Below are 26,969 nucleotides of genomic sequence, written 5' to 3'. Positions count from 1 at the left end.
TCACGCATTTCCTACGTAACTTCTTTCCACCAACGCGGTTCTTCACGCTCGGCTTCCTCGCACGATCGCGAGAAAGCGATCGCGAGCAACGGGACTCGGAGAAGAGACTTGTAAAAATTTCCCCGATTAGAAGAACCGCACGCGAGGGAGAGGGAGATTCCTGTTAATTCAATTCCATTAAGTGCAGTCTAATTAGGTAGCGTGTCATTACAAGTCTCATTTAACGTTCTAGTTACATTACATACACAGTCCAACTCTTCAATGTTCGAGCAAAGTACAAACGTTAATGGGCGTCCTTGACATCTAACTTTGCGGAACAATGGTAGGTGTAATATGCAGGAATGCGACGTCCGCTGTCACGCTCCGGAGGAACGGAAGATCTCTATCTGCAGTTCATCGTAATCCTCATTGCGCATCTGGCTATTATTTATATATGCAAGACGCATCTCATTCTATTCTCTTACAAATATGATTTCTTTCATGAAAACAGAAAGAAAATTATTTTAATTATAATTTTCCCAACAACTTTTCTGCCCTGTTTGAGAAAAAGATTAGTTTTATGTTTGCGATAAATAAATAAAAAAAAATATTAAGATAGTTTTATTTAAAACATGTCAAGCTGTGAAATTCTCATGAAATAAATATGACACCTCCACCCATATTTGCGTCGCCCATTTTAGTGCTGATAAAACTGGATCCTACATTCGAGTATCGAAAAGGCCTTTAAATATTGCGACTCGATATCAGAATAAAAATATATAAACCATGAAAGGAATATCGAAATATCGCTTGTTACTTTACTCGTCTCGTTCCACCTGTCATAGAAAGCGTGGAATTAAATGTAACACTTCGACTCTGGAACGGTTCGATATTGAAGCGAGAACTCTATGTAAGAAATAATGGTAAAAAAAAAAAAAAAAAAAAAAAAATCTTTATCGTTGCGCGCAAGTAATTGTGATGAAGAAGAATCGATGGAAGAGATCGAACGCGAGAAAAAAATGGAGGGGAAATCATACGGGCAAGGTGATGCCGTTAGATTTTTTGATTGCGACGTTTAAGATGTCTCAATCAGAAGAAGTAAGTTTGACGTAAGACTTCCAAAAGAGGAGAAGTGCTCGTCGACGATGGGACAATAAACACAAGCAGGTTGATTCATGTACTCGACGCGACTCTCGAGACTCGATTTTGTATCGCGTCTCTTGATCCATGACTCCGGTAACAGGTATGTATCCGCAAACCGCATCTCGTTCGAATCGATTTGCTGCTATACCAAGTACCGATGTTAACGCGACGGCTTTTTAAGCATACTACGACGAGAGAACGACGAGTCGCCGTTTAATCCATCATGTATAGATTATTAGATATTTTTTTAGTCCACAAATTAGACACGAAATTAAGAAAATACATTTATATGCTTATAATGGTTTTGTCGATATAAAATATCCTTAAAATTTAATTAAGTAATTATTATAAGCTAATATAATATTTACAAAACAATTCTAAATTTATACGTTAATTGTTGATAATTCATATTTCTGAATAAAATTAGAAATTATAATTATTTTTATGTGTATTATGTGTTCAAATTAAAATATCTAATTAATTTGTTTGTAACTTGCCTAGCTGTCTACGTCTTTGTTTTCTTCATTTATTAATGTTAAAGAGAGGTTTATTTATTTTTTTTATTAAATTATTATTTTTATATATTGTAGAGCAGAGACTATGTAAAATATATACCCAGCATGTTTTTTTTTTTTTGTTTTTTTTTTTTTAATCAATGGCTTCAAGACAAGATATTTGGAAATAAGCTCCTGTCCAACTGTCAATTCAATTTTAACGAGTCGAATTACGCCATCGACTAATCCTCTCTATTGAACGCCGCTAAATCCAACGTGTGCGCGAGAGAGAATATTCAAATGGCGAAACTGTGCGTGCAGAGTGACTCGCGGGTAGCCGAGAAACTTTAGTCCACGCGGCGATGCATGGCCAGAATCCAAGATGTATCCGCGATGGCGCATCCTCTTCACCGCGAGATTATTCCGCTCGGCCGGCGATCCCCGAGATCGTGGCGACTAGAATCGAACCATTCGTGCCGAGGGCTCGATATTTACCTCGCCACGTACAAGTCTGGCCGCGATCGTCTTCCTCGTCGCCCGAGGGCATCTAGCCCGATCCGGTTCTCGCCAATCCGAACGAACCAATCGAACCCGGGGCCCCCGTCGCGATCGGCCGACGGTTCATCGTCGCGGGAGACGAGATGGAGAAAAACGTCAGGAACGGCCATTCGAGTTTTCCACTTGAAAATCTCTGAAAAATCTCCGATTAATATTAACTTAAAATTTCAAGTCAACAAGAATCCGCTCGTCGCAGATAAAATAATTCGGGAATTAACAGTTATTCAGATAAAAGCAAATTTTCTTCTTACCGAGCGACAAGAGAGGAGATAAACCGTAACGTTATATAAGTCTCGTTTATCTAAATTATATAGTAATCTACAGAAACGGTGGTTACCTCAGCACAAGTACACCATTATCATACACTTTGCGCTGAGCGGTGACATAATTTTTTTTCTGCTCGATCTTCGAGAAGCCTTCAGAGGACGCATCTCTATAGTTTACCCTCTCGAGGAAATATTTCGACTTTTTGATAATGTTATCCCCGTGAGATATTATTAAGCTATGGAATATTTCTCGCGGCTTTCAGACAAGAGTTACCTTCTTTTTTTTTCTTTTTACCTAATTTTAAAGTCTAATAGTTATTGATGCGTGACAGGGATCCCGTTCATTTGCTATAGATATATAATTCGATGATAATTTCACGATGGAAAATAAAATGATTGCAATGAATAAATTAGCCTTAACATAAGCGAGAGGAACGATTTCTCCGGTGTTTTAAATAAAATGTACGTAAAATTATCTTAATCGCGAGAGCAGGTTTTTTCAGGCCGCTCCGAAGGACGCGCCGTTTCGTTATTAAATGAAGCTGACTGGGTCCACTGTTGGAACTATTAATTATTTTGAGAAGGGAGTCTCTCCCGACTCTCGCCCTGGAATCCGGTCCCGACAATTATCTCGCGCGTCTTCCCTTCCTGAGGATGTTCTCCGGGGCCCTTGACGGGCCCCGAAATACTTGTATCAATCCCGTACGCTCTTTCGGGTGAATCAAGCGCAACCTGTTATCTCGAACGACTATACTGACGGAAGAAACGGCGCGATTTCACTGCTTTAATAGAGACATATAAGTGCGGGTGACCGTTCTTATAGACGTTTATGCCAGAGACGAAGACTCCTCGGAGATACCTGGCCTGTAAGAACCCATAAAAGCTTCCGACATCGTTCTCTAATCGGCTCCTTCTCGAAATTAACTAGACTTTTACTATGAAATCTATATATTTTAGGATCTTCGAAATATTTTAATTCCACTCTTAAATCGAATGACTTTCAAACATACTTTATGTAAACAGTTATTTTAAATGAGTGTTTTTTTTTCTTCTAAATATTGAAAACTATCGAACTCCGCTTTTGAAAATTTTATCGTTTACCTTTTTCAATCACATTAATGTACTAATGTACTCGATAGTAAACTTTTACCATGAAATATTTTTACGAACAATTAAATTACAAAATTAATTCGATATTCAAATTAAAAAATTCATGTAAATGACAAAAAGTCAAGTCACAGTAAAATTTTCCTAATTATGAAAAGAACATTCTAATCTTTTAAAAATAAGATTCGAAAAATTATTACATCTTTGCTTCTTAAAATTCTGTCACTTTTTCCGTCATCACTTTTTAAAGCAGTATAAATATATGAGATACCCTGCAGAGAATACAAATCATCTATTTATACGTATCAGAAACCGAGAACATATAAACAGCCATTATGAAGAACCTTGGTTGAGAAACCCCGCTGTCTCTATTCGAAGGAATCAGTTCCCATTCCATTACATGGGAAAGAAAGAGAGAGAGAGAAAAAGAGAGATGGCAAGATACAGTTCGCCACATCCGATATCGCTGCTGCGCGTTCGATGGAAATTCATCGAACGATCACAGATTTATTTATTGGAATGCCTCTCGTCGACGAACGCAATGCGGAAGCTCACGCACGGCCGTATCCTCTCGGAGGAACAACCTCCTCTCGCATACCACGACTCTCGCGTTCCCCGATTAACGATTTCCCGCCAAAGGCACGAACACGTGTCCTCGACGAATCAAAATTTCATCGCCCCTCGCATTATAATATACCTTGGCGTGGTGAACGCGACCCGACGTGCAGGTCTTCGTCTTCGGGCCGCATCTCATTACGGTTACATACGCGAGCGAAACGGGCGGTCGAGCAGGCAGGGAGGCAGGCAAGGATCGGTAAGAATCGGCCCGGTGATTATTTCGACGAAGAAAAAGTCCCGGGCGACTCTGATGAATCGCCAGAGGCGTCCTCCTCCTGGCGGCCGGTGTCAGCGACTCTCCTTTCCTCCTCTCCTCTCTCGTCTTTGCCCTTCTCTACTTTTCTCCCTCTTTCTCTTTCTCTGTTTTTCCTCTCCTGCCAACTTTCTTCTACAACCACCGGCTGAGCTGGTCCGATAAACGCCAACACGCGAGGGACGGCCCAGCCGCGCGCGGCTATTACAATAACCGGTGTAGGTACGCGGTTCCTGCTCAAGGTTGCGACGCGAGGAGACGGCCGAGCGAGAGGATCCCTCGAGGAGAGGAGAGAGGAGAGAGGAGAGAGGAGAGAAGCCTCTCGAGGATTTCCATTCTTTCGACGGATCAGAGTGCCCCTTGGGCGAGTTTACGCGGGCGATACAACAAGTTAAAAAAGCGAAGCGAAGCGATGCTGAAGAGAAAAAGGTGAACGTCTTGGGAGCATCATATACATAATTCGACGCGTTGCTGCGTACTTGATACCCCACTTGTGTGCCATGTTTTGCGCGTTGGAACGCGTATATTACTTTTCTGGAATTTGTCTCAGAGAGTTTAATGCACGCCTTGCTTTTAGATAATATCAGAGTTTTATATAAAAAGAAGAGAAAAAGTGCGTCGGTTTTTTCAGAGTCGATACATTTTAAAATTCCGTAGAAACATGTGAGTCTTCTTGGATTTTATCTCTTACTCTTAGACATTGATTCCTATTGATATAAAAATTCTGTGAGAGAAAGAGAGAGAGAGAAATAAAGTGGTTCTCCCGGGAGAGAGTTCTCACGCGATCGAGCGTGTTGGCGTATTAAATGCGTCACTTGCTCATTTATTCTGGAATCTGTTAAACCATGTAATTTATGTTAATCGCTTTTTTCACTTTTTGCGCGCTAAATAATTTGTCAGCGAACCGCGCAACGTGTGTCTAAAGATATTTTGAATAAATTCAAATAACTTTCATTATCCGAAATTACGTCCACTTTCTTCGAAATCTAACTGCGATGATATTGAAATCGCGTAACGTGTAATCTCCGCATTCAGATTCACTTTGCGACCTTAATTAAGGTAGAGTCTCACGTCGCGGGGATTTTCCAGCTGTGATCATTCGGCTTCCAACAGCGAAGCTAACTCGCCGACACCGCCGAGCGTTGCTCCGCTCATTACTAGAGGAGAAAATGTGCGAACGACAGCGAGGGAAAAAGGGGGCAAGAAGGAGGAAAAAGAAGGACGTAATCGAGGCATCTGATGAGCGTCGCGCTCTTATTCGCCACGACGCGAATATTCGCGGAGAGATTTTTTTTTTTTTTTTTATATTTCTTCCGCGGCCACCACAATAATGCGCACCGTTATATGCGCGAACGCGAAACCATATTCGCGTAACGGTGAGGTCGTAGAAAAGGGAGACAAAGAGAAAATATTCCGCTCGCTTCTCGCGTAGGTAGTCGAGTAGAAAATAGGCACGTCATTGCGGATTTACGTGAATACGGAATAAACGCCATGTCTCTCAAGGAACGCGCATCGATCACGATTAGAGTAAGGCTCGCTGTAAGAATTTATCGCATATTTTTCATCTGAATTTTCAGATGTAGGAAAGTAATTTCAGACAAGCTGTTTCAATCATCAGAGAGTCATTTTTCTGAAAGTTCAAACGCTCTTCGGAAAATTCGGATAGAAGAAATTTAGACACTTTTTATCTAGCTATATATATTTTTTAAATGTTTATATCGCGTCTATTTCTCTATTTTCTGCGTTCACCAAAATGTATATGTGTTTCGGATTATCTTCTAAATATAATTACTCATGAGAGAGAGAAAGAGAGAAATCTTTACTTATATACAAAGATATTTTTATCCGTCTTCAAACTTATTAAAATTGAAATTTATAAAGCGATATAGATAACGTATCTCTCCGATATGACTGGGCAAGAATTTTTATAGTCCTTCGAGGGAAAAAAACTGGTTCTTTTTTTATCGTCATATTATTAAAAGCCCGATGATTTTCCGATCAACAAGATCTATATACCGGACTATGTACGATTTCGATCCGTATCTCGGAACAGGAGGATCTTTTCTATGGTTAAAAAGGCCGCGGGTTCCCAAAGCGCCGCGCATTGCAACCAAGATGCCGGGCGTGGATAAGGATCAACGGCAGAGAGCCCTCGATTTTATGGAACCTGTTCCCACCATGAGTATCCGAGCGCGTCCCCTCGCACCAACGGCAACGGGTTCACTTGGACGGCGTTATGCGTATACGTTTCACGCTCCTGCGTGCAGAGCCCGCTCGTAAATTAACGTCGTACGTTCATATAACGGCCGATTGGGCCGGGAAATCTGAAAATCTGACGACAATGTCTTAATTAAAGACACAACACGAGAATCAAGCCAAGACATCGCGCCACGAAATCTGGATAGTTAAATTTAAGCCCAGAATATATATATTAAGAACCTTTCTTAGAATCGATGTTGTTGACATCAAAGAAAATTAATGTTTCTTCGTCTAAAACTTTTCATTTTTAACATTTATTATTCAAATAGAATTTAGTAATATGAGACACATTATGTATAGACTTAAATCAAAATTATATTTAAATGCCATATTATTCTATTAAAGTCTACTTCGAATCGAGATAAAATATTTATTATACATATATTCATTATTGCTAATTGTATAAGATAACAGATTTCATTTATTATCGAACCAGAACGAAATTTTTTTACCATTTTTTAGAGATATTCGATAAGAGCATGTATGTATATCCATGTATCATTGGGCGATACTTTGCGGTATAATTTCCCTTGTCAGCTTCTGATAAGATTGTTTTTAATTTATTATTTGTTTTATAATATTAATATTAATGTTATACCAAATTATATGTATATCAAACAACACGTTTTTCCGACTACAATTTTTTCACAAATTTAGCATTTCTTTCTCTATTAAACATATTAGGATGCCTTCATTTGCTTTTACAAATATGTAAGTTATTTTAATTTCACTTTATAAATGTAAGGATTTAAAATGAGAATTTGAAGATTATTTATTTTAAAAAATATTATAATTAAACATTTAACATTAAAAGGGAGAAATCCATTATCTTGATAACAATAATGATAAAATTAACATCTGCTTTTTGTTTGTTACATCAAAATAAAAGTCGAAAATATAAACACCTATATTAATATAAAATCAATCTGAAGAAAGCATGCGAGCGACAGGTTGTAAAGTTAAAAATAAAATAAAAATGATTATAAGATTTCTCCCGTGCATGTACAAGAATCGACGAAACTTTCGTAACGAGGGCTGCCGCCGCGCCGCGACGATGCGAGATAAAAGGGGGCGAGAAAGAGAGAGGTCAGCAGCCGCCCCCTTTCGCTTCGTTCGTTCTCTCTCTCGGACAAGGGGTGAGTGACTCACGTTCCGCCGGCCTCGACGTCGGGACGCGAACGCCTACCCTCCAAATATTGATTCGCTCGCCCGAAGAACGCACGCGTCGCAACGCGTGTCGTATCGGGAGGCTTTCGTTAAAGCACCCTTCGTTTTAGGTCTTCGTCGAGTCGAATTTCCCTCGGGAGACATAGCGCGTCTCTTCCCGAGGCGAAATCTTCTCGCGAAAACGCTTTATAGGTTTTTTTCTCTTTTTTTCGAAATTAAAACGAGATTTCGTTAATTAACAAGACGGCAGAAATGGAGTAAGTATTTTATAGTTGGTTTTTAAAAATGTGTTGTACGTTAATATCTTAAAAATATTAATAAACTTATTCCACTCTCTGGAAAAATTAGCGATATATCTCGTTAAAAGCATCGCTATTTTTTTATCACTCAGATGTGGATATTTTATTTAGAGTTAAAGAGCGATTTAAATACCTAAGATTTGTGTATATTTTTATACTTTTTTCAATGCATCACCTATTGTTTGTTATCACGAATATTAAATTATGATACAAAAAGCTTTTTTTCTCAACAATAACAATTGAATAATAAAACATTATACAAAAGTGTCATAAAATTTCTTTCTACTTTGTACAACGATTTATGAGAACAAAATATAAAAATAAAACTCCTTCACGTTTTTTCCTAAGCAATATGATCTAAAAAGTAATATTTTTAGTTACATTCTTTCTTTAATTATATTTTTAACTTTTAATTACTCTCTTTAACTGGTAATAAACAGTACATTTGTAATCGTAAAATTCAAATTGTTGAAACAGTAGAAATATAACACGAACAACAGAGCTCCAATAAAGGAAAGAAGTTTCAAAATATCTTTTTAAATGTTTACATCTCTATTTTTCATATTTGATAAAAAAAAAAAAAAAAAATAAAAAAAAAAAAAAACCGAACCAAGCTTCTTGCATATTTTCTGAAAGTAACTTGCAGCTTACGTTCTTAGGTTTATAGCATTTTTCTACAGCCCGTCTTAGTTTCTGATTGATACAAAACGCCGATATTATTGATTGACAGCGCGCGCGTTTTTTCTCAACGGCGAAGAAGACGCGCGGGAAGAAGGCTCTTTCGCGACCGGATAATGAGTCGGGATTCGTTATCCGGCAATTAAAACGATAGCTTTTCCCGTGGGAAAGCGTCGACACGCTCGAGGGAAGAAGGAGCAGAAGCGGCGCGAGAACAAGAAGAAGCTTCGCATGTACACGGGGCGCGCAAAAGGAGGAAGAAGAAGAACCGCGGTCGCAGAGGTCACTCACCGTCTTGCCAAGGTCGCCGTCGAAACCGTCACATCTCTCCTTCTCTCTCGCGAATCTCCACAATATCACAATTAATCTCGATGTCTCACCGGCACTTTTCCGCGGTACTTTCAAACCCACCCTCTCTCTCTCTCTCTCTCTCTCTCGGCACGAAATAAAAATCACAACCGCCGAAAATTCGCGCTACACTACGCGAAACGCACCGCCTCACGTCGGCGTCGCGACTGCCGTGTACGCGTACGCTTCGTCTTCGCCGATCGCGCGCCACCACACGTGCGCGTCGCTCGCCACCACACGTGCGCGACGCTCGCCCGACTACACGCGCACGTGAGCGGTCGCGCCGCGCGCGTGCGCGCGCGCGCACACACCTGTACGCGGATGGTGACGTACGCATGACATCTGGAACCCTTCTCGTCCGATTTCTTCCTATTTTCGATTTTTTTTTTTTTTCATAATTTCTAGACGTGCGCATGTATAATCCACGTACTATATGTGTAGGATTTCAACAATTTGAATTTTACGATTACAAATGTACTGTTTATTACCAGTTAAAGAGAGAAATTAAAAGTTAAAAATATAATTAAAGAAAGAATGTAACTAAAAAAATTAATTTTTAGATAATATTGCTTAAGAAAAAGCGTGAAGGAGTTTTATTTTTATATTTTGTTCTCATAAATTGTTGCACAAAGTAGAAAGAAATTTAATGACACTTTTGTATAATACACGATTATTACGAAATTTTGTTCGAATGTTCCTTTAGAACATCCACACTTTAAAGATGTATCGTTTCTATACTTTTGACAATACATACAAGTTGTAAAAATTCGTTTTTAATATATTTGTGAGGTCTCCAATTTCGTAATTGTAATGGAGTTTGCAATTTCATATTAGTATGATTGATTTATTCCTAATATATCTATTCATTTAATATGTGCATCTAATTATATATATCGACTAGTTATTGCAGTTATTGCTGTGTGACCTGTAATTTGATTAATTTTACTTCTCTTCTACGGGAGATTTAAAATTTAAGGCACCCCCAGTTTGACGCCGGTCCTGTCTGCGCGTTCATTTATTGGCATATGTATGCGTATATATCTATATGTATGTGTTTGTGCGTACGCGACGTGCTTGTAACCGCCGGAGAACGACTATCTACCTGTTCGGTACGTCTCGTCGACTCCAATCAGTGATACGTCACAATGAAGTCGAGATGAAGCAAATCCAATTGCGCGGGAGGACGAAGCCGAGATTTAATTATCAAGATATTTAATGTGGAAAAAATTAAAAACAATATTTCAGGATATTTTTATTTTAAATTGATTGAAAAAAGCCTGAAAGTTTGTGTATCTATAATTTTCTGACACCCTATATAAGTGAATTCTATTATCTGTGTATGTGTCTTGTGTGTGTGTGTGTGTGTAAAGACACCTGCCGTTTTTTTAGATATGTCAGTCTTAGCGTTTATTTCGTGAAATTATGGAAACAATCTTGCGACTTGATTTTGTAATTTAGACATAACGATTCAGAACAAACGTTGATTCGTATTTTATATTCCATTTTAATAATGTTGGATTATGTAATCGTAAAAGAATTGACTTGAATCAATTTTTAAAAGAGAAAGGAGCGGCCTTTGTCATCTCTTTGTGAGTTGACGCGTTGGCGCACAGGGTGCGCCAGCTCGCCGACAACGGTATCTAATATTCTTTTTATCCACAATGCCTTTGTGTGTATACATATAAAAAATAATTATATATATTATTCATTATATAAAAAATAATTAAAAAAAAAAAAAAACAAATTCTCGTAATTTGTTGAAGCATCAATGCTACGTTGATAATTAATCAATTTGTAATATAAAAAAAAAAGATTAAAATACTAATTAACAATATAAGAAACAGTTGTTCGCTATTTTAATCCATCCATTGAAAATTAAAATCATCGGATTTAATAAATCTGATAGTTGAGCGAAATTGCAATCACCATCCGCGAGCATCAATCGTCAAACACGTGTTACCGGTCCGATTCTTTCTTTTGGAGTATTTCTCATCGTTGAGAGGCTCGAGTCGTCTTAATCAACCGATAACGTATCAAGTCGAAAAACCGGAATCGACGTTGGTCACGGAATATTACGAGCGGAACAAGATACGGACACCGTATGACGCGAAGTTAATTTATTATCGAGGATTAATGTTTCCAGAGAACAAAAAAAAATTGATTACTACCACGTAATTTACATGACTGTCATCTGTGAATAATTTGGAACCGAATGGAGTTGGACCGGCTAAATCGTCCTCCCGTCCGGAAATCCATCTGTCCGAGATACGTAATATGCGGTTGTCCCGAACCGCATTTGAATGATGCAGGAAAATGTCACGGAATAGATGTGGATCGTACGATAGAGAAATTACGACAACTCGTGTCAGATCCTGTCACCAGCGATCATGTCGCGCGGATATCGCGACTTTTGTGCCATTATCTACGCGAGATCGGCGATGAAGGCTATGTACCCTTTGATTTATTTCAGTGTATTGAAAAATATCCGCGATAAAAAATCCTTTTGAGGCAAAAACTATCGAGCTAATTAAAAAAAAATAAGTGGCATTATTGCACTTTACAATATTGTAGTTTAAAAATGTGAGATTTTAATTTTAATTTCAAAAATATAATTGTCAGTAATATGCGATAAATATAAGTACAAAAATGCATAGTCAATTAAAATATTTCAAGATTTTAAATGACGTACTTATTGAAAGATATCATTTAAATATAACGATATAAATGAGATGTAATAAATACAAATGAGTAGTTTTTATAGCAAAGATTAATTTCTTATATTATTATTTAGCGATGATTATTGTTTGTACTTTAATTTCTTTCATCATAGTGAAATGAATTTATTACTCACAGTTGCACCACATATCTTAATTCTTCAACATTTCTCGAGCGTTTCAAGTGCCTTTCCTTAAAGATATCTTTTAGCCAGTCAAACATCTGCCGGCTGTAATGAAGGTGCTAGAATTTCTAGCCTGGAAGTCCAGAGAAGTCGATGACTATAGAGTACATCTGGACCGGATGCTGCACTTGTGCAATCGACCACCTCTCCTGAAACGTACCTCCGAAAGTCTCGTTAGTTTCACCATAATGGAAAACTATTTCACGACGCTGGGCTATCTTCTGATAATCTTACCCAATGAAGAAGACATCCAACAGATCCACGAAGCTCTTGATTGCTTATTGATCGAACAAAAGAAAGTGTCAAATGTCGCGGCGATAAAGTTGGATCTCCGTCGGCGCGCAATGGAGAATTCCAAATTACCAATCATCATCGTCGAATTGCTGGAGGCTGCTTTGACGAGAATGTACCCGAAGATCTTGGAATTGGCTTTTATGCTTGCCTCGGTCTCCTCCCAATGTTGTGAGTAACTGGCAAATCAAGATATTATATAGTAGACGGTTAAAAAATTATAAATTTAATTCACAATTTAATCTGATTAATTTCAAACATTTTGACCGTAGTATTTTTTAAAATGTTTAACAATATATATCAAGCCTCTCCACTTTGTCAAGGACGAAAAAATTTTCTGGCACAATAACAATTTAACAGATTATCATATTCGCTTATGTATCTCTCTCAACAGTATAATTCATTCAAATATTACTCCAACAAATAAATTTGAATGTCTCGAAATAAAAATAAGGGAGAGACGATCGCTGCGTTCTTTGAAGTTTTCATTTATTTTTAAACAAAGGTCACAGAATGCTGGAAGCCGGCATACTGAATACGCTACTCACCAGAATGAATCTTCCTTACGCGACGCAGCTGTGTTGTACAAGACCTCCGGAAATGCCCATCGAAGGAGAAGAATATCCGAGGGACACCATGCTCCTAAAAATGAAATTACTATGGAATCTCATGAGATCAGTGTTGCCGCCGAAAAAGCTACCGGAGAGCCTAAAGAATCTCCCTTCGCCCAAGCAATGCGCCATGTGGTATTATTTATTTATGAAAAATATACAAATTGGAATATAATAAATTTATTCTTTTTATTCCTTAAAGATTGTATTATTTATTATTTTATTAATTAATATTTATTAATTATTTAGTTATATATAACTAATAAATAATATTCAAACTTTAATGAATAAAAAGACGTATTACACGTATCTTTTTATATACATTCAAATATTATTTGTCTATCCTTTCCAAGTATATAAAATGCATAATTTTTGACGTAGTACAGGGGTTTAAAATACTCTTTCAAGCGGCAGATACTTTACGGCCAATATTGCGCTATCAATTTGAAAATTAGAAACGATATTGCTACGTTGATCCTCGCTGGGATCGTGGCACTACCATCGTGGAATCTCATCAGCAACGGTATCGCGGCAGATATCATCGAACTTTTATCTGCGATCGAATTTGGCACTATTAAAATATGGACGGACTATGTTAAATTTTCCGACAGTGACGAGGATTTCTTTTTCAAGAGAATTCTGCTGACGATCATTGCTTATCTCGCCGAAGTCGACATTTATGTTTTCGTAAGTTGATCTTATCAATTTTGTTTTATAAATTTTATATTATGCCATAATAAATAAGGTGAAAATATATAATAAAAATTGTTTTCTATAAAGTCTGTTGTGTTCTAAAATTACCTTTCTCTGAATTTAATGTTTAAAGTTTAGTTTAACAAGAAAAAGGCCTGAGTTATTTGTAAATTGCATAAAGATACATTAACAAGACCGCTCTTTAATCTGTTAGATAATGAAGAAAATGATGATTATACCGGTTGTCCTTCGGATTATTAAAGTCTGCATAAATAGTAAAAAGAATAAAGGATCTTCTTTGTCGTTGATTCTTTTGGAGCATGCCTTGCATATTTTATCATTGTTGGCGCCACAAATGGAAGCGGAATTTATAAAATGCAAAAGCACACTCACGTAAAAAAAGAAAAAAAAAAAAAAGTAAACGAGAATTTAACAGGGAGTAAAATAAAACATAAATTTGCATACCTGTAGATTATTGGCGATGCTTAATCGAGTTTTGAATACGGAATTCGACGAGCATCTCGCGCTGGTTATTACGAGAGCAATCTGTTCAATAACCCTGCAAGGCAACGCTCTTCTGCTAGAAGACTTCCGGAGGTTTGAAATGATACCACTGTTAATTAGTAAGATATATAAACATATATTAATATATTTAATATCAAAAAAATTTTATAAAATATTTCATTAAAGATTACTGTAAAAATTTAAAATAATTCATATATATATATATATATATATATATATATATATATATTCTCTTTTCCGAATAGAATTAAGTAACAATATACTGGGTTTAAATAAGTTCACGATGATGAGGCAACGAATCTTAACGTTACTCCTGGTCGCCCTAGAGAATCTCGTAAAAAAACAGACGTCTGTTCAACAGATGTACGGAAAGCAAAGCGTTGATCTCATCATGAAAATCTTTGTAAAGTGTTTGTATAAAGAAAACGAGAATTTCCAAGTGGATCAACGGTAATACGCAGCAACGTCCAATTCGCATAAATATTTTTTTTCTATTCTAATATTTTTTTTTTTTTTTTAACAATTGAATTATGAGATGCATTTTGATATATATAATAATCTAAATATTTTATAAACATTGTCAAAATTCAAAAAAAATAAAATTACAAAAATTATATAATAAAATAAAAAATAGAAGAGAAAAGATAAACAATATGTTGAGAAATATTTATATATATATTTATTAGATATCTAATAAATATTTCTAATAATTATTTTTCGTTTTCTCCGGCAAGACTTTTATTAGCGATAGGCTCTTACGTTTGGGAATGCGTGGCACGATGTCCCGTGAATCTTCAGATTTTCCTCAATACTGACGGATTGTACTCCATGTTAGACATCGTTGAGATGGCCAGCTATCCCGTGAGATGTTTGTATCTCGGTGCGCTGACTGATATGTGCGATCGCACCTTCTGCGGGCCGTGTCTCTGCACGTGGAGAGGCGCCGATAAGAAGACGGGATTGATGTCCTTGCTCGCCGTCGTCTGGCGGGAGGAAGAAGACAGAATCGGCATTAAAAGGCATGCCAACGGTTTAATGACAGGTACAATTTTGCGCGAAATTCTCTTCAAAAAATTATTATTATTATTAATTTAACATTTAATTTAATCTCCTTTTTTTCTCTCGAAGTTTTTAAAATTTTTGATAACCGCGTTCAGTGAACTACTTGAAAAATGCATAGATATAGAAATGTTTAAATATATTTTTGCAAAAATTCATTTCATGAATAAGAAGTTGCTTATACTTTTATAAATATAGATTATAAATTAACAGTCGCATTTACAATTTCAGATCCTGAATTACCTCAGATGGGCACTAAGCAATACACAGATACTTATCGTTCACAGCTCACGGTAGATGCCAGTCCTACTATAATCGACATGATCGGTTCTGTGCGATCAAAGATCTTTGGTATTTTGAAAATCATAGAGAGAGATGGCGATAGATACGAAATTGCTAAGAAACATTACAAGATCTTGCTCCATGAATTGCCAACAAAAGATCGCGTAAGATTATCTCTCGTTTGTTAAAACAAATAAAAAAAAATAAATAATATTAAATTAAACAATTCGCACTAAATAAATCCCCGAGCAAGATAAGGATAGCAGATGAATTTCTAATTTTCGAAATAATGAGATACCGAAATGATCAAGTCTCTGATTTCATTTCAGGTAACTTTATGCTGCGTCGACATGTACCTGCAATTGAAGCTGGGTCAAATGTGGACGGAGCTCAATAGATACCTGGAGCAGGCCGGCATCACGCCGTTAATTGTGGACGCGTATCTAATCGCTCACATGGTGCATTGGCACCGTTCCTGGGGTATACAAATCGAAGAGCGCCAGAAAAAGTTGATCGCAGCCGTTAAATATTCGGATGAGGTTGCAGAGAGAAGCGAATTCACCAGGATACGTGATTCCAAGCTGGCACCGTCCTTCGACGCATTGAACGAGGTCGATCGTATTCGTCGCACGACCGATAGATCATACATGCTGTGTAAGAAGGATCAACAGAGACGACAAGTTAACGTTGCTCTGTCCTTTCCACGCGATGCCGACGTCGAGCGATGTCACCGGACGTTTTCGGACAAAACGAACGTCACGGTAAAATTACTTATATATAAATCGCCGCGAAAGAGATAAAAAAAATATTAGTACTGTGATTACAACATCAGTGGCCATATAGATTCTTTAGATTTTAATAGCTTCTCCGTCAAAGTCTATGATTTTAATGTTTAGTATATTTTTGACGAAGTAAGTTACATGTTAAAGGATATATTTCTAATATTTTCGATACTTGAATTTGATTAAAAGATAATCGACTTAAAATTTTCGATCATAATTAACTCTTTAATTAAAAAAAAAAAAAAAAAAAAAAAGAAATTATAATTACGAGAAAATGTAATATAATTTGTTCATTTGAGTTCTCATTTATTTTCTGCGACATTTTTCTTCAGGTTATTCTCGGGCAACATCAATCAATCGACAGCTCGCACCTGGGGGATTCACGTAACTTCGTGGAATTACCCCCCGTGTCACCACCCGAGTCACTCAGTAAAGAAATCTTTTCTTCGTTCGATGATTCTCACTTTTATGAGTGTCAGCGCGCAAAGGAGTACCTTATCGAGAAATTAAATCACTAATATCTACATTTACGTTATAAAATATTCGATAAAAAATATATATAAAGTTGAATATAATTAATTACATTTATAATTATATATTCTCTTCTTATTCCTGCGACAAGCAAAGCAATATTATCTTGCTATGGTAGAGCAGTTGTCCTCCTTGTCGACAAGAAAATCTATTGTCAAAATCATTTTTCAATAACACAATTCATCTAATAAACATTAGTTTATATAAATGAATAAAGTCCGAGTTCCACAGAATCGCAAAAAAAAAAAAAAAAAAAAACCAAAAAAAAAAAAAAAAAAAATATATTATTATAATATAAATGTACCACTTCATCTATATTTTTTACCTATTAACAGATAATCAACATTATTACATTTTCTCGTTGAAATATAATCTTTAATCTTTAGGCCTTTTTATAAGAAGAAAAACTCTTTTTGCGCTAACAATCACATCGATATCATCGCCCGACCACGTGATTCGAAATACCGTTTGGATTTCGCGGGCAGAAACCTCACGCTCGACTCGCTCGTCATCTACGTCCATCTAGATAATCATCTAACAATAAGATAATCTCGGTGGCTACGTCCGGGAGGGTGGGCGAGAGAGCGATTGGCGAACGTGGCGAGCGGCGAGCGGCTAGTGAGAGCGAGCATGCCGTTCGCGTCGCAAGCGAATGTCGTCGTCGCCGCCGCCGCCGTCCTCGTCCTCGTCTTCATCGTCGTCGTAGCCGCGATACACCGCCCGGTGGTACCGGTTTGAAGCGAGAGACGGACCCGACCAGCGTCTAGGCTTCTCACGCCTCTGCTCAGAGAGACACGGCTGGTGTCTCTCGCTCGCTAGCTTTATAGCGCGTCAGTATATCGCGCGCTGCCGTCACGTCATAAAGTGCTCGCGCTTTTCCCTTTAGCCTTCTGCTACGTCCTCCTCGACGTAGTCGGGTATTTATCGAGCAGCGAGTGCCGAGGCGGAGGATTCTATTTTTCGGAGCAGCCTCTCCCGCGCGAGAGCCCAAGCCGAGCTCTTCCCGCTACTCGTTCCCGCGGCGGCGCACTCCCGTCCCTTTCTCTGCTCCCTTCCTTCTCGAATATCTCTAGTCACCCTGGAGACACTATCTCTATCCTTTCCATTCCCGTCCGTTCCGATTCTCCCTTTGCCACCCGCGCTTTTATCCGTCTCTCTCTCCCTCCGTCCTTCATCGCCCTCGTTGTCGTCGTGAGCACGCGCGCGTACCCTCTGCTTCTTTATTGAAGAACGCTCGTGTAAGTTTCACGTGAAGCCCTCCTCGAAGCGGAAGAGAGTGAGAAAGAGAGATAGAGAGACCCTCGTCAGCATTGACGCAGCTATGGCGCACGAGAAGGAACGGTGGTGCTTCTTCTTTAACGGACAGCAAAGACCGATGCGGATTTTGCTGCTGCTGCTGCTTGTCCTCTGCACGCTTCTGGCTGGATCCTTGACGGTGATCGCCGAGCACGGTGAGTGTACAATGTGTTCTTGCGTATTATATGAAATGCGCATGTATACAAATGTCATTTGCGTATGCACGCGAACGCGCCTTTCGATAACCTGTTGCGTATCACGGAGGAAGGATTCTTCTCTGAGCAGGGGACTGCGTTCGCGAAAAGAAGAGAAAAGAAACGAACGAATGCAGCGAGAGAGAGAGAGAGAGAGAGAGAGAGAGAGAGAGCGAAAGCGAGAGGGAAAGAGAAGTTATATCATTATTATTTCCAGCTAAAGGTCTTTTAAAACGGGCAACATTTTAAATTTCAACGGATTCTTGTTCACGAGGGTCCCATCGTAAACGAAAGAGGAAGAAAAAAAAGGGTCGAACCATCTGAAGAGAATACATAAGATAGAGAGAGAGAGAGAGAGAAGGGAAGAGGGGAGACGAGAGAAAGGGAAAAAAAAAATCTGGCCTGGGCCTGTTGATGACCAACTATACATATTTCCCCGACGACGCTTTACGTATAGCCGTCATCGTCTCGCTGCACCGATGCAACGGGATTAGGAACGCGCGTATCCCGTCTCGCTGGAATAAGGTCGCGTCCGCTCGCTCGCTCGCTCGCTCGCTTGTTCACGGCCGAAGGCACCGAGCGATTGTATACGTTAGTCTATAGGGATGAGATTGACTATATGTCGATGAAAGTTTCCTAGATTATTCCATTTCTTCTGAAAGATAAATAAAGAAGGAAACAGCTTGAAATTCTATGCTTGATCATAAATAAATTGTAAATTAAATTAGGCATTTAAAATTATTTAACTTTAATTTGTCGAAATTAAAGTTAATGAATTTTGCTCGAATTATTTATCTTTTATGTATTTTTCTAATCTAAAAAAAAAAAAAAAAAAAACATTTTTATGTACATCTTATACAGATAATAATTTATTGCATAATTCAACGATTCCTTACATCGATCAATCCTTCTATTTCCGAGGTTACTATACAAAATTCTTTCATTCTCTTACACTCTTCTAAATTTATTTAATATTAAATATAATATTAAATAATAAATAGTAAATAATATTAAATGATAAATAAGTAGAAATTACACAGAATGTAACTTAATTATTGACATGTTAGACAGATTAATTAACTTATTCTTCTTAATATTTTCAAAGATATTTTTAATTGAACCTTGGTTTTTTTTTTTTATTGTGTATCTCTTTACAAGACGAGACATCCTATAGCTTTCTTTTCTCTAACTGTATATACTACTTATTCTATCGCGTCGTTTAATACACTGTTGCCCCAACCCTTCGATTTAATGAGATGTTTTTCTTGAATTGAAATTACGAGCCTCACGCGACATCGTAATCTCGTCGTTAGAATGCGTCGATCAGTAATTATAAGCATTATAATTATAGAAGAATCATGCTTCGGGAATGATACTCTGTATTTTTTCTTTTTTTTTATTTTTTTGTCTCCCTCTCTCTCTCTCTCTCTCAGATAATCATAAATAAATTGTAAATTATATTGTATTATAATTATATTATAATATATTAATTTCGACAAATTAAAGTTAAATAAATTGAAATGCCTTATAATTTAATTTACAATTTATTTATGATCTATATGAATCATGCTTCGGGAATGATACTCTGTATTTTTTCTTGTTTTTATTTTTTTTTTGTCTCCCTCTCTCTCAGATAAAATTATCATGTTACGAATGTTTTGAAATCGAGATAAATCGAGAGAAAGAGAGAAAGAGAGAGAGAGAGAGAGAGAGAGAGAAAAGGAAGATGAGAATTCTCGGGCGCGTGCGATCTCTTTCGTTCCGATTTTCGTTGAGAATAACGGTATTTTGAATTTGCGAGTAAGCTTTCTCGGGGGAAGGTTATCTGAGGTCATCCCCCACATACTGTTAACACGCGCGATTTCATAATGTAAAAACGCTGGTATTTACTTGGGGCAGAGTTGCATTGTATTCTTTCATTGTCATAACTTGCAATTAGATGACGATCGCAGAAATTGTCAGTGTCTTCGGAAAAAAAAGTGCCAGCAGTTGTTGATATTATTGAAACCGCTTTGCATTGTATCGGAATGTCGCAAACGATTATTCTTTCGATATCGTTTGTTATAAGTCATTGTGAACTTGACATGAACTTTGAGACGATTTTTCAAAATTCAATTTTTTGTGTTTAATGTAAAACATTGTTCGCTTGATACAATAAAATATTTACGCTATTAGGTCGATTTGGTGTTATTATTAAATTAAATATTTAAAAAAAAAATTGATTTATTCAGAAATATTCTGTCTTAATTCAAAATTGCCAAATCATTGTCAAGGCAGGTAATTCAAGGTTTGCCGTTGCATCATTTTTATGCTACTGACATTTTTTTCCGCCTTGTCGAGCATTATTTAATTATCGGATGTCAAGATATAAACTTCAATAAAATCCTTCTCTCTCTTTTTTTTATTCCATTTGTAACCGCGTGTTGTTTCACGCATATTGTACACGTAATTTTGCAGATGGCAACTGATATTTATAGACAAAGCTATTCTGTTACGAACGAGAATACACTTCATAAACGCGAAGTCAGAGATGAAAAAATACGCGCGTTTCGCTTCGAACGTGGCTCTGGGAACAAATATACGCGCCTCTATTATTATTAAATTATTTGTTTATTTATATTTTTTGAAATCGTTCGATCAGAAATAAGAAGATTATTTCTTCGTATTTTTTTAAGTTGTTTAAAAAAAAATAAATAAATAAATAAAAAAAAAAGGACAAAACTTTCACGCAATTAAACAATTATTGCTTGCTCCGAAACGTAAAATATATTATAGTTGGAAAATTGATAACGGGAAAATATTTTATATGCCATAGATTGACGGCGACTGCATTCCGTAAGTATTATTGCGCGGTGCAACAAGCTGCTGCATCCATAATGCATACGCCGGCCAAGTATTTTGCGGAAATCGATGGATTAGCTCGTAATATGATATGGCATGCCATACATCCTCGTGTCACACCACGTATATCACACCAGCTACCGTTACGTCGAGTAAAGTTACACAGCGAGGATCAGGGCCGTATTAAAGTGTCTCCCTTATTGGATTCTCGTGGCAAATCTCGTCGCCTTTCGCGACTCGCGAGAAAGTCCATTTAATTCCGTAGAGTCCAAAGGATGAAGAGAAACGGAATTAATTATTTCGTAAAAAATTGCAGATATTAAAACTGACTTGTTAAAATCGCGCAATTAATTTAATTTTTTTATTACATATAATTAATATCGAAGTTGGATTATTCTCGCGTGGCTTTGTTGGGATATAAACGTAATCTAACGTGTTTCATACAGAATAAATAAGCAAAGAAGATAAAAAGAGGGATTAAAAGAGGTGTAGGAAAAAACGTAAATTCGTCCCTGTCAAGCAGTGCGTCGAGTCTTTTAATAATTCAGAAGAATATACGTGACCCGTAGCTGTTTGTTTTATCTCTGCATATGCTGTACTGTATCATATTTGATCGCTTATCGTACTCGGCTATCGCTGACAGTAGCGGTGGGCCATGCATTTCGACATGGGCAAATAAAACAGAGCGATAAGTTTGAATTACCATTTCCGTGAGTCTCTCTCCATGGTATCGCCGAATTTGTATCTGTAAATTTGAATTGTGTACATTCAGAACGAGCAGGGTCTCTCTCTCTCTCTCTCTCTCTCTCTCTCTCTCTCTCTCTCTCTCTCTCTCTCTCTCTCTCTCTCTCTCCAACTTAAATAACATAATCAATTTAATTTCCGGTCGATTCACTTCAACGGAAGATTAAGTTTTTATATTTAGAATTCATTGAGAAAGATCAAGTTTTATTTATATCTGTATCAATTCATTAATCGGTCCCCAAAGTATTTATTACTTGCTCGACACCCTATAGAGAGCTCCAACAGCACTCCAATTTGTGCCGGTGGCTTGACTCACGCGAGGCTGCTTAATTCGCGAGATTAATTTCAACGAGTGCGCGTCTCGACATTTACAACCTTATCGAATAGTCGGTCGCAAGATTGGCTTGTGGCGTGAAGGTGAACAGCAAAAAACAAAACGGATAAAATATGAGAAAATTCCAATTTAAAGCAGACGTAAAATAAAAAAAAAAAAAAAAAAAATAAAAATAAATAAATAGAAATAAAAAAAAAATAACCGCGCAATGGGAATCATACGTGTGACGTTTGCCTCGTAACATTTAACTCGTTTACAAGCGTGAGACAAGCCTCGTCCAGCTAAGCGCGTAATTAGATTTCGCGTAATTCCGCAGCGACTAGCGCGTTTTAATACGCTTTCAATCCTACTGAGAATGCACCCTTTATAAAAGAGACAGACGAGCTTTTTTCAAGCATAGTATTTATGCGAAAACGATTTAACCGCGACTAATAGTTTTGAATCAAATTAAATTTAAAATATAGTATATTCCGCACGTGTGTGTGTGTGTGTGTGTGTGTGTGTTGTTGAATCAATGAACGAATGTGCATATAATTGAAATCTTTTTAAATTTTACGCGAGCAAAATTGTTTCCGTGTAACTATCCAATTATAAAGTCGTCGGTTATTTATAATTCATTGAATTATTTTTAATTAATTTAATTATTTTTAATTAATATCTCTACAAATTTGCAACAGAAATATGTTTTTCGCCAAAACGATTTTTAAATAAACATTTTCCAATTTTTACCCCTACAGACTCGTGTTTCTCATAATTCGTGTATCGCTTTAAATAATTCCAACAAATAAAAATCAACGACTTTAGAATAAAAAACATCCCTCTCGGAAAAAGTGAAGACTGTAGAATAGAAAAGAGAAATGAAATGCGTTAAGTGTTTAGGAATGTTCGGAAATTCCGCGGAGACTTTTGCGCCACCCGATATCCTCGCGAAGCGAAGCGCGGAAACGCTCTTAGCGCGAAGTGTAGAAATTTGTCCTCGTAACACTTAGCTTAGTTCGCATGCATAATCTCAGCTCTTCCAGTATACAACGCGTCCACGCGATTAAATTCGACGTAATAGCACGTTCGAGATATGTTTCGACCATCAACGAAGGAGAAGCAGATAAAAAAAAAAAAAAATAAAAAAATAAAAAAAGCATAGTTACGAAAGTCTTGCGCCGCAATTATTTCGGCAACATTTCTGGTTTCTGTCTACTTTCCGTTTACATTACGTATACGTTGCAATCATATGCGTCTTGTTGGATTCCTCTTAGGTTTCACCTAACCACACGTGACCTGACAATCGTAGCTTTTTTTTTTTTTTAACTTGTCATGCACATAAATTATAGAAACATTAATTATAAAAACATTACTTACTCGATGATTAAGATGTAAATGTACAGAATGTTTTTAAAAAGTTATTTTCATATGAAGCATAGATATTAAAAGTCAAACTGAAACAAAAAAAAAAAGAGAAACAGGCATTAATAATCTTTTATAATTGTAAAAAATGATAAATTAAACAATAAATTCTTAATTTGTTAAAATATAAAATTTTTGAATAACAGATAAGTAATAAAATAGATACATCTGTATGTTGATAATAAAGGAAAGACCTGTAATTAAATATATATTTATCGAGAAATATTATATCATTATTATTTTAAATTAATAAATATTAAACTAATAAAAAACTTGAGTCTCGAATATAAAGAAAGCATTACTTGATCAATCAAAATTTTCCCATCGCGTTGCCAATATGGAACTTTGATTCAATACATTTTTAGAGATAAATAGAAAAACACGAGATAAATAATTTTCAAAAAAATCTCGCAATTTCTTTCGTGTTGAGGAAATCCTTTCACGAGAAATTTCAACGTCATTAAAAAATAAATTCTTAATTTGTTAAAATATAAAATTTTTGAATAACAGATAAGTAATAAAATAGATACATCTGTATGTTGATAATAAAGGAAAGACCTGTAATCAAATATATATTTATCGAGAAATATTATATCATTATTATTTTAAATTAATAAATATTAAACTAATAAAAAACTTGAGTCTCGAATATAAAGCAAGCATTACTTGATCAATCAAAATTTTCCCATCGCGTTGCCAATATGGAACTTTGATTCAATGCATTCTTAGAGATAAATAATTTTCAAAAGGATCTCGCAATTTCTTTCGTGTTGAGGAAATCCTTTCACGAGAAATTTCAACGTCATTGCGAAGGAATTCTGTTTACTATTACGCGCTACTACATATATATATCGTCGCGCTTTCGCCGTCGCGGAGAGGAAGAAGAAAGTTCTTATCATTGCTCATCGAGCTGCTTCTTTTCGGCCCATATTTTCTAACGTTGCGGGGAGCGAAAATGGGGGCGGAAGAAGGGGACAAATAACTGTAAGGGACGTAAGTCGCCTCTGTCCACGTCGCTGGCGACTCGTGACGAATGAACGGACGTACGCCGGCAACTCATCCATGAGTCATGGCTTTTGTCATATTTCCATCGACGTAGAAAGTTCAACGCACTCTCCTCGCTCGGCCGTTACACACCTTTTGTATAGCCTGGGCTTCGAATCGCTCTATTTTCGCTGACGCGGCGCGTTCCGCCGGACTTACACTCGGACTGACCTCGTTTGCATCGCGGAAGAAGCGCTGTGTGAGCCTAACAAGTCAGTGTCCTCATCAACGGGGATCGATAGTGTCGGACTAGAGACTAGTAGATGTTATGGAAGAGAATAAAAGAAAGAAGTGCACTTTTAAAAAAACGTATTCGAGAAACACAAACGCAATCTTTGGTCCCTTTTATATTATATCTGTATGTGTGTGTGTGTGTGTCAGTCTTATTCCGTAAAAGCGTGCAGCACAAAGATATTATTTAAAATTCTTAACTCAATTTGTAAATATAAACAGAAATGCAGGTCATTAATGCAAACTTGTACGTACAAAACTTGTCCCTTTAATTGCATCACAAATTTTGTTAAGTGTTCTGTAAGAAATTTGTTCTTCTCTTAATCAGTATATTTATTTAATTGCCAGATCTTTTTCTTGTCATTTTTTCTTAAATAAATATTAAAATCAATTGTGTATCTTTTACATCATTCTACCTTAACATTTCAATTTGATTTTTATCTTTAAATTGAAAATTAAAAATAACAAGGTTAATAAAGGATATTAAAAAATAGGTCAAAAATTCTTATTTCAATTTTTAAATATAAAAAGAAATGCAGGTCATTAATGCAAACTTGTACGTACAAAACTTGTCCCTTTAATTGCATCACAAATTTTGTTAAGTGTTCTGTAAGAAATTTGTTCTTCTCTTAATTAGTATATTTATTTAATTGCCAGATCTTTTTCTTGTCATTTTTTCTTAAATAAATATTAAAATCAATTGTGTATCTTTTACATCATTCTACCTTAACATTTCAATTTGATTTTTATCTTTAAATTGAAAATTAAAAATAACAAGGTTAATAATAAAGGATATTAAAAAATAGGTCAAAAATTCTTATTTCAATTTTTAAATATAAAAAGAAATGCAGGTCATTAATGCAAACTTGTACGTACAAAACTTGTCCCTTTAATTGCATCACAAATTTTGTTAAGTGTTCTGTAAGAAATTTGTTCTTCTCTTAATTAGTATATTTATTTAATTGCCAGATCTTTTTCTTGTCATTTTTTCTTAAATAAATATTAAAATCAATTGTGTATCTTTTACATCATTCTACCTTAACATTTCAATTTGATTTTTATCTTTAAATTGAAAATTAAAAATAACAAGGTTAATAAAGGATCTTAAAAAGTAGATCGAAATATTTTTTCTTATCTAGAAAATTCATCTTTTTTTTTACTCTTTTTAGCATCACGTCCAGCTTGCATTAACCTTCTTATTTTTTTCCTCGTAATTTTAATTACGTTTAATTTCTTAATTTAGTATTTAATCATATGTCTGCATGTAATTATAGTTATTTCGACGTTGATGAATAAATAGATAAAATTCGTAATTATGTTTATTTGAACGTATATATTTGCACGTATTTAAAAATCATTAGGGTGAGTGAATAAACTCCGAAGAGCCCTACATCAGAGAAGAATCACATATCCATGACAATGATATACGTGAATGCACGTACCTATCCTACCGTAACGTGAAACCGTGACACTTTGTACCTTGGCCGTAAACAGCGTGGCTTTTATACATATGTATATCTCTTTCTCTCTTCTGATAACGATGTACAATATAAACACACACGAATGTTTCGAAAAAATATTCACTTTGATTAAAGTGTTTAAACACTCGAGCATCGATAACGCGTTTTTTCGTTAAAATCTAGATAACACATGTTGCAAATTTTCGGCTGCTGATAATCGTCATAAACTGCAGCGCGTGAATCAAGCCGTCATGGAAAATTGATAATTAGATAAAACTGATAATAATTAAATCACACAAGGCATGTCATCTGTCATTTGCGCGCATTTTAGTTTATCATTGCTGAACGCAGCAAATTTTTTTTAGAAATACTATACGTGTATTAAAACATGTAAAAATTATGTAAATTATTATTTAAATAAAAAACAAAGTTAAACAAGAATTTTTAAACACCCAAGAAAAGAAATTAAAAAGGAAAATGGAGCAATAAATTTGGAAATAATATTAGAAACGTTTTCGGCCGTACACGTTATTACGGAGATAATGTGTCTTGTGCCAGTCTGATGTGTCGATGCGGTGCGTT

General features: G+C 36.2%; 3 protein-coding genes across 6 annotated transcripts in view; 2 read left to right on the top strand and 1 right to left on the bottom strand.

Annotated features, from left to right (window-relative positions):
• Positions 1-12,426, bottom strand: part of Stan (protocadherin-like wing polarity protein stan) — a 30,137-nt gene extending 17,711 nt beyond the window's left edge. For 3 of the 4 annotated variants that reach the window (XR_012048071.1, XM_072906529.1, XM_072906527.1), the window contains exons 1-2: positions 12,303-12,426; positions 12,021-12,217 (exon numbers count right to left, since the gene is read on the bottom strand). The gene's annotated coding sequence lies outside the window, so the exon portion shown is untranslated. Of the gene's footprint in view, positions 1-9,112; positions 9,468-12,020; positions 12,218-12,302 lie in introns of those variants that run through there. The other variant, XM_072906528.1, reaches the window with a different exon arrangement.
• On the top strand, positions 11,310-16,829 carry LOC140673468 (cilia- and flagella-associated protein 69-like). Its single transcript, XM_072906450.1, has 11 exons — positions 11,310-11,618; positions 12,095-12,530; positions 12,865-13,105; positions 13,357-13,657; positions 13,878-14,056; positions 14,135-14,286; positions 14,434-14,638; positions 14,923-15,230; positions 15,479-15,693; positions 15,859-16,290; positions 16,644-16,829. The coding sequence occupies exons 1-11, from the start codon at positions 11,382-11,384 to the stop codon at positions 16,827-16,829; spliced, it is 2,892 nt and encodes a 963-aa protein (XP_072762551.1). The 5' UTR covers positions 11,310-11,381.
• A 628-nt stretch (positions 16,830-17,457) lies between these two features.
• Positions 17,458-26,969, top strand: part of L(1)g0289 (plexin domain containing lethal (1) G0289) — a 34,023-nt gene continuing 24,511 nt past the window's right edge. Inside the window, exon 1 of the mRNA XM_072906540.1 lies at positions 17,458-18,293. Coding sequence (XP_072762641.1) covers positions 18,164-18,293 — 130 coding nt within the window. The 5' untranslated portion in view covers positions 17,458-18,163. The remainder of the gene's footprint in view (positions 18,294-26,969) is intronic.

This window comes from Anoplolepis gracilipes, chromosome 14 (genome assembly GCF_047496725.1).
Source record: "Anoplolepis gracilipes chromosome 14, ASM4749672v1, whole genome shotgun sequence".
In the NCBI taxonomy this organism is placed as follows: domain Eukaryota; kingdom Metazoa; phylum Arthropoda; class Insecta; order Hymenoptera; family Formicidae; genus Anoplolepis; species Anoplolepis gracilipes.
The sequence above is the reverse complement of the archived record's forward strand: the minus strand, read 5'-3'. Positions and strand labels throughout refer to the sequence as shown.

Excerpts from the sequence above, each read along its gene's own strand:
- LOC140673468 (XM_072906450.1), top strand. The coding sequence starts at position 11,382 with ATGGAGTTGGACCGGCTAAATCGTCCTCCCGTCCGGAAATCCATCTGT. Across the intron at positions 13,106-13,356 it reads CCCAAGCAATGCGCCATGTG|GGGTTTAAAATACTCTTTCA; the intron begins GTATTATTTATT and ends GACGTAGTACAG. Across the intron at positions 14,639-14,922 it reads AATTTCCAAGTGGATCAACG|ACTTTTATTAGCGATAGGCT; the intron begins GTAATACGCAGC and ends TTCTCCGGCAAG.